The sequence below is a fragment of the Orbicella franksi genome, chromosome 9 (assembly GCF_964199315.1).
Source record: "Orbicella franksi chromosome 9, jaOrbFran1.1, whole genome shotgun sequence".
In the NCBI taxonomy this organism is placed as follows: domain Eukaryota; kingdom Metazoa; phylum Cnidaria; class Anthozoa; order Scleractinia; family Merulinidae; genus Orbicella; species Orbicella franksi.
The window spans coordinates 2,324,829-2,332,877 of record NC_138153.1 but is presented as its reverse complement, the minus strand read 5'-3'; the positions used below and the strand labels follow the sequence as shown (position 1 = coordinate 2,332,877).

General features: G+C 39.8%; 1 protein-coding gene across 1 annotated transcript; it reads left to right on the top strand.

Annotated features, from left to right (window-relative positions):
- The first annotated feature begins 4,381 nt into the window (after positions 1 to 4,381).
- On the top strand, positions 4,382 to 7,229 carry LOC145497481 (uncharacterized). The gene is made up of 2 exons (XM_081477285.1): positions 4,382 to 4,498; positions 6,713 to 7,229. The coding sequence occupies exons 1-2, from the start codon at positions 4,417 to 4,419 to the stop codon at positions 6,967 to 6,969; spliced, it is 339 nt and encodes a 112-aa protein (XP_081333411.1). The 5' UTR covers positions 4,382 to 4,416; the 3' UTR covers positions 6,970 to 7,229.
- Positions 7,230 to 8,049: the final 820 nt, after the last annotated feature.

The following is an 8,049-nucleotide window of genomic DNA, read 5'->3' as shown; positions in this document are numbered from 1 at the left end:
GAAACGAGCGCACTAACCATGAGGCCATCACGCCTCCCAAACTCGGGTACATAACCGAATCGTAACTCTTTTGGTATGCTTCGGAGGCATTGCTGGTCGCGTCATGAGTTTATGTTGACGCAATTCGATTGAACTCGCCTGACACGCGGCGAGGGGTGCCACAGAGGAAAAAGGGGCACGATCGCGAGATTTGCAGCATTATTGAAGTTTAACTTAATCGTGTATTTGTACCTATTGTGCCTCTTTAGTACCCCTCGGCGCATATCAGGTCAGTTCGATTGAACTGAGAAATATATATAGTTATGACCAGACCAAACGAGACTGAAATGCTACCGAAGCACAACAAACAGTGACAGTTGGAATTAGAGTACGAATTTTTTCGCAATGAATAACTTATACACACGCAGAACGAATACAACCCAAAGAGGTTTCTCTCAATGAAGCCGATTTGTTTTCTTTACAGAGATTAACTCAACTTCTCATGATCATTGCGGCAGTCAGACTTCTTAGACTGCATGACCGCGCGCAATTTACCAGCACGCAAGTTGTTTGGAATGCCTTTCTTGATCTTGTAGTTCGTCGAGAGTCCTCTCACACTGACGAGCTTGAGGAGATGTACTGCGTGAACTGCAGAAGGTGTATAACGAAATTCAAACACTCCTAGAGCTTATCGTCTCCTGTTGCAATCTAGAGAACGTTTTAAGAGCCTCTTTCGGGCGTTCAGTTAGTTGCGGAACAGCGCGAAAACAACGAGCATAACAGGAGGAGAAGGGCCGCGCGGAAAAGCGAGAGAACCCTCTGTAGGATTCCACGTGCGAATTTTTATTTTAGCTTGCCATTTACGTATGCAAATTAGGACTATTTAAAACGCTACGGTTTCCTAGCGCGCCAATCTTTTCAACGTTTTCTCTAGCTTCAAGTTAATATTGTTGCGGAATCTATTCTACCTAGCTTCACAGCCATCGCTACAGTCAGGAAACATTTCTAAGTCTTTATATTCTCTCCTGTATTTCTCATATCGCTCGGCTCTTCTTCACATGTATTTTTATTTATTTTTCTAGTCGAACCTCGCTCGCTCTATCTTTCAATTCTCAACGGGTTCCTCGAGTCTCTTCAACAGAGCGTGAGTTTGAAATCTCTAGACGTAGCGTCGACAAGAACTGTAAGCTACACCCTCCTCGCCTTTTGTCTTTTTGTTTTCCCGCAGTACCCCAGCTGACCGAACCGGCCCGGGAAGAGGCTAATCTGAACGAGATGAATTATGAATCGGGCCTTTTTGTGGTACCCGGTCAATCTTTCAAAATGTGGTAGTATGGAAGAAGTGAAACCGGAAAGAGAGTCATGAAAAATATATGTTGGCCTATTTTGAAACCGTTGCCGGATATTTCAGTGTGAGATTTCTTGGCAATTTGAATGTTGTTTGATGGGATGCAAATTTTTATACAGGGAGGCTCCGCACAGAGGTCCAAACCCGTACCCTTTTGTATACCATTTTAACAGAAAAAATACCCCTTTCGTATAACCTTTTTTTTTAAGAAAAGTACCCCTTTAGCTGACCTACTTAAGAGCAGCTTCGCCTAAATATCAACTAGACCTGGGAAAATCGACACAGTGGAATTTCTTTAAACTCGCCCAGAATGAGGCCCTATAGGCACTAGTTACAAAAATATTGTTTTAACTTCGATAAATCAATTATTACTTCACTTACGCAACTTTTCTTTGTGTGTTGCAGTGGAGTCAACTGCCCGCCTAACCATTCGGGTGGTGTCGCGCTTATAAAGAGAAAGAATAAAGGCTTGCCCGAGAGCCAATGAGAAAGCACTGACGTCATGGTCAAACCGGCCAAACGAGTTTCTGGGATCAGTTGAATTTCATCTTACAAAATGGTGGAAACGAGCATCCTGTTAGAGTAACCAGTTTAACTTTTTCAACATATTCAAACTGATGCCCAAGACATTTTCCAAATTATTAAAGTACTCTGAATCTGATTGAGACCTACTCAATTTGAAATCGTTCGGAGAATTTAAAAGTTACTCCAGCAATATATTCGAATACTGCTCGTTAAAATACCGTTAGCAATTGAGTCAATTGAAAATTTACTCAATTTGAAATCGCTCTGAGAGAAGTTACTGTGGTGACACTCGAATACTGCTCTTAAAATACTCTGAATAATTGAGAGCTACTCAAATTGTGCTCGTTCAGATTTACGAAGTAACCAAGAATTACTCATTGTATTCAAATTGTATCATATTTCATATTTGCTTAGTCGAATTCCATGAAGGTCGACAAAGATCGATTTAATTTCTGGGCTAACATTTGCTATTGTGACGGTTGGTACGAACAACCTGTTTGATTAATCTTTTCTGGACTAAGCTGCCATGACATAGTCCCAAATCAGAGCCCAAATGAAGCAATAAAATTCATGCATGCCGCTAATTTCGTTAAAACAACAAATGCCTTAAAAATAACTATTCCGACGTAACATAAAACGTTTAGGGAGAAAGGAACAAAAATAGGCTCAGTAAATTTTATCTTACTAACCTCAACTGACGCCAAATTACCACAGTGAACCACAGTGAACTGGAGTAAATCGTTCATAGTAGTAAAACCAAGTAAACATGAAAAACTTTAAGCTTGCTGACAATTACGAGAGGCAGCTACCGTAGAATTCCGAAAGTAACGGCCCCCCCGAAAGTAACGGCTCCCCGAAAGTAACGTTAATTTTTTATCTTTCTATTAAATCCCGAAAGTAACGGCCCCCCCGAAAGTAGCGGCCCTTTCAAAAATGACAACTCAAAAACAGTAAAATCTGTTGTATTTAATGTAACGCCTGTTTCAAACAGTACGGTAAATGCTTAGAAATACAACTTGGCAGTGAATTGAATAATTTCCTATTTTATTTATAGCAAATACCAATCAGTGGTCTCTTGTGTGTATTTTCAAAATCGATTCAAAAGCATTGCATAAAATAACTACCGGTGATACGGTACCGTACTAGGGCCGTACAGATTTAAAGAAGACATTGAAAGAAAAACTCTCTGCTCTCAAGCGAAATGCGGATGGAACAGCGTGAGTGCGGGACTGATCAAAGGACTGAAACATTTGAACAGTAAATGTTTGTGATTTAATTTCATACTTACATATAAGGGCTGTATGTGCCAGATATGGTATGATCCGAGTCAAATAATACAGTATTTAGTTCCCGTATAATATGAACGCTACTTTTCATTGTATTGTACACATGTTTGGCCCCTTTTTTTGTTACAGTATGCTTTGGTAATAAATACGTAACGCCTGATCGCAGGTTAATACGTAACCTGAATGACCTTTTCATACGTATCATGTAACGTGTCTTCTTTGTGTAAAATGACTGCCCAATTACAAACGTTTTTTAACCATCCGAAAGTAACGGCTACCCGAAAGTAGCGGCTCCTTGGGCCTGCTAAATCCGAAAGTAACGGGGGCCGTTACTTTCGGAATTCTACGGTATTGTTGTAAAGACAATACCTGACAAAAAGTAACCTAACGTTTTGTGCGTGAAACAAAAGAACCACTTGTCAAATTTTGTTCAAAATAGGAGCATTTTGATTGAGACCCTGTAATTTAAATAAACATCACTGATCAGCAGACGAGAAATTCAATGGTAAATTCTTTGCCATCCGTAATTCAATTTTCTAATGTGTAAGTGAATTACCTAAAAGAAATACTTTGTGCTCGAGTTACCACTCATTTCATAAAGAAAATTGCTCGGGCTAGGCTTGTTTTTCCTTTTATCAACGTTCTCTCCTCAGTGGTCTCTAGGGTCATCCTACCTTCAATGGCTTTCAAACCGAGTGACCCTTCATCCAAAACCAACCTGCTCCCCATGCCAACTTTGTGATAATTTCAGATTCAAAACTGGTGAAAGTTTTATCACCGGCGGGGCTCGACTGGGACAATATATCCTGAAAATAGGCCGTGCGGAATACACGTTGAAATACCCATTGTACCATTTTTTCTTGAATCGAAACGGCAACCTCTTGTGATTCGCTTTTCATTGGGTTACCCAACAATTGAAAACCGCAGAGATAATGACTTTGAATGAACGGTTTTAGGCGCCAAACTCATGTTTTTGTTGTGATAATATTTTAGTTGCTCAGCTTGGAAAAATTATGAAAAGAAAAAAATGCTGTTGTTTCCACCACCCAATGGTTGAGAAAGGTATCCTGTTTTTGGTTTTGTTTTTTGTTTTTTCTGGCTTGACTGGACGTCTTATAGTAGACCTGTGAAAAGACTAGAAATTGTAAACGCACTTGACCATGAACTCCTAAAGCAATGGAGCGTGAAACTTGATTTATTCAAACGTCAACTGCATTGATTACTATTGAAACAAATTGTTTCAGCATCGGTAGGGAATACAGCTAAGAAGAACAAAGTATGAAGACTCTGTCTGCATTGATCGTCCTAGGAGCATTTTCCTTCTCGTTAGCCTATAAAGGCAGTTACATGCCTGATGATGGTGGGTATAATTTAACATGTCTTAAATTTTGCGTCTCAAGAATCCTTGCATGTCGAAGCCAGGCAAACTGTACTATTCAGGACTCTAAAAGGTTGAATGTTTCTAATAAAAGCTTAATACGAATCTGCCTTTTCCGTATATGCAAAAAAATTAAACGTTTTGAGAACATGATCGTTTTCATATCAGTTCTGCGCAGACTGTACAGTCACTGGCGTGTCCTGTCGCGGTTCAATACAAACAAACTTTGAAAGCAAAACAGCAAGTCAGAACTTTGTAGCGTATACAGATACACCGAACATCAGATTTCTTACATACTGATCAAACGAACCAAATCTTTGGAACGAAGTGGGATAGTTTTAACGGTGCAATTTATCGCTAAACCACTAAGAGCTGCTTCTACAACTGGAAACAGTTGAAATTTGTTTTTGGCGCCTCAATCTTTAACGGATTCCTATAATATGCAAATGCTTTTGGCGGCAATGGATAATGTATAATTTGGAGTGTTGTACACGATTGTTTAAAATGAACGTAACCCTGTTTATGAAAACAAACGATTACTTAAGGGAGTCCGCATTTCTACTTCAAGTCAACGCATAACCTAATTGTTTTAGTATAAATCTACTATGGTCGTACAAAACCTTATCTAAATCCTCTTCATAGACACTTCGAAAACGCCAAGAAGCGGCCGTCATTTTATGAACAAGGGCATACCGCTACGCTACTCACTATCTGTCACAGAATAGATAGTGAGTAGCGCAGCCAATCAGAGAACGGCATTAGTGATAGAACGCTAGTAAACTTATACTAAAACTCGATAGGAACACGGAGAACATGTTTCCTATTTCTTTTAGAAAATACAGCTATTAGAAAAAGAAAACAACTTATTTACTTTTATCATCAAAAATGTAAATTATCTCTGCTCGCGCCATCATTTCGTCAACAGCTCGTGCTAGCTCTGTGTTTCTATCGAGTTTTTGTATAAATCTACCAGTGTTCTATAATGAATGCCGTTCTCTGATTGGCTACGCTACTCGCGTTCCATTCTGTTGTAGATAGTAAGCAGCGTAGCAGCGTGCGCTGGGGACTGCTTCTTTGAGTTTTCGAGGTGTCTTTAAGGAGGATTTAGATTAAAGTTTTGAACGACCACTAGATTTATATTACAACAATTAAATTATTCGCTCTTGATTTCTATGCGTAATAGTTGACTCGGGCTGCGCGCTCGCCAATGATCACGCGATAGAAATCTCGAGCTCATGATCTAATTGTTTAGTAGTACCATGATTTTCAACCAACCAGCGCGCATATTTTGGGGGAGGGTATTTTCTAAAATTTTATAAGCCAGGTACCAACAGTACCGGCCAATCATTGTGTCAAAACTCTAGCACGTAGATTCCCTCTTCATTTGGTGTTTCAAGCACTGAGTTCTGAAGAGCATAAAACACAGCACTGATGACTCTATTTCACAAACGTAGATAATAAAAGGCTGCGAGATGACTATCGCGCCAGATAACTTGTAGTTTTCAAATTGGTATGGTAGGTTTAACTTGTACAGCAGAGGGACAGACAAATCTTCGTTAAAACACGTGTAAAGTGTCCGACTTTTACTATCCAGTTAACGAATAGGGCAGGACTTAGAACGCCCTGAAATTCGTCAGGTGCATTAGCAACTGCGGGAAGACAACCTGCGAACTAAGACCAGTCTAGGAGGTGGCATCACTATCAACTAGCTTCAACTGGTATCCCGACCACCCTTTGGACTTTGTCCTGTCATCGGTGCTTCCCTCGGTTACCAAATACGAGGGTTCGGATGGGATTGTTTGAATCACGGTTAATTTATCAATTAAATTTTTCGGTAATTTTAGTAGCCATCGATAAAATTTCAGCACATTGAATTTTGCAGATCTCATTTATCATCATAAAAATACGTCATTTTTTAGTTGTCAGTTAAAATATTAATAAATCGTTCGCTAAAACTTAAACACTAGCCTGGGTAACAGGCGTACAGCAGGTGTAGATGTAGGGAAGAGATGCAGAGAGAGGGAGAGCGGGAATAGAAGGAGAGCGCTTTTTTACCTTCCTACTATACCCCTTCTCCATTTACGCCTGCAACGCAGGATAGTTAAACCCCATTCAGATCTTTCGATCCCAAAAGGGAAATTAAAATGTGGTTAATTAAAATTCTTCAACAAACTGCATATGGTCCTTTCATTTCAGGCTTATGGGAAGATGACGAGACAGACTGGGACGACCCAAACTCTATTGTGTTCAACAAGAAAGTTTACAATTGCACTGATCACATGGGATGTGGATGTCCCATGCTGCTTTGTACTGGAAACAAAATCTGTGAACGCGATGATAACAACCCGATCAAGTGCCGGCTCACCAAGCCGTACAAAAAAATCAACTTACAAAACGCAAAAGTAGAATTTTTTTTCAAGGGTTCCGGTGATTGCAAATGCAACCCTTTGTAGGTATAACGAGGACAGAAGAAAAACAAAGACAAAAGAAGAAGTGAAGTGATTTTGTAATCTAAAGGGAACAATCTAATTCTTCTGTAAGCTGTACTTTTAGCAACTTCGAAAGAACACACAAACGCTTTACTACGGTTTCTGTACTGACCTGTTTGTTAGTTTACCATTATACTGAGTTGTGTTGTTTGATCTCAGTTCATCTGTGTAAAATATGTGGTCAAATCATATTGTACATGAGAACGTTAAATAAAAAAAATCAAATGAAAGGATTAAGTTGAATTAAAATGAAGAAGCACACAACAACCCTCATTTGGAAACTCAACTCACTCAGTATGACTGCATCTAACATGTTTAACAACTAGGAGTGTCCACATAGGACGGGGATCTTCGTCGTCACGTTTAGGAATGTACAGTGTTGTAGCTCGAAATAGCCGATGTTTGAAATATATAATAGTGTACGTTTTACGTGATAGAATATCAAACTTAATTGGCCAATACCAGATTGAGTAATGTTAGAAGGAATCTAGATTTGGATTAGCCGAGCAATTTCGTTAGTCAAGTAAACAGACTTTTAGTTTTTTTAAGCGCAAGAGGGGTTCATTGCTATTGTTTCACAAAAACGACCAACAAGCGCAGGGACGTGGTTTTTTGGACATGATCAGTGCTCCGCAGCCGCACTCTTTTTGGGGGATACCGTCGAGTACCCCAACATTTGCCTCTATATGCTGTAAGAATCTGGGGGAGGGGGGAGGGGGGCACGTAAAAAGGTCGGAGACGCTCGTCAGAAAATTTGAATTAAACCTCCAAAGGACACCTGCGCGTGGCTCGAACTTAAGATGACCCCTAAAATATACCACTTCAAAGGTAAAGTCTGCATACGAGCTAAGTAGCCCATCAGGCCTGCGCTTATCTCCGGTTTCTGTAGCATGAAGCGACAAATATATTCTAAAACTCAAGTTATTTCTTTGAGTATAACCCTAAAAGATACCTTGACGGCTGGAAACAGTGGCGTTTCGTCCTGAACTGTATCTAAGTTTGACCACAGTACATGATTTACACCCAAAGGAGAAAGTGAGCAAT

Coding starts and splice junctions, on each gene's coding strand:
- LOC145497481 (XM_081477285.1), top strand. CDS start 4,417: ATGAAGACTCTGTCTGCATTGATCGTCCTAGGAGCATTTTCCTTCTCG. Junction 4,499..6,712: donor CAGTTACATGCCTGATGATG/GTGGGTATAATT, acceptor CTTTCATTTCAG/GCTTATGGGAAGATGACGAG.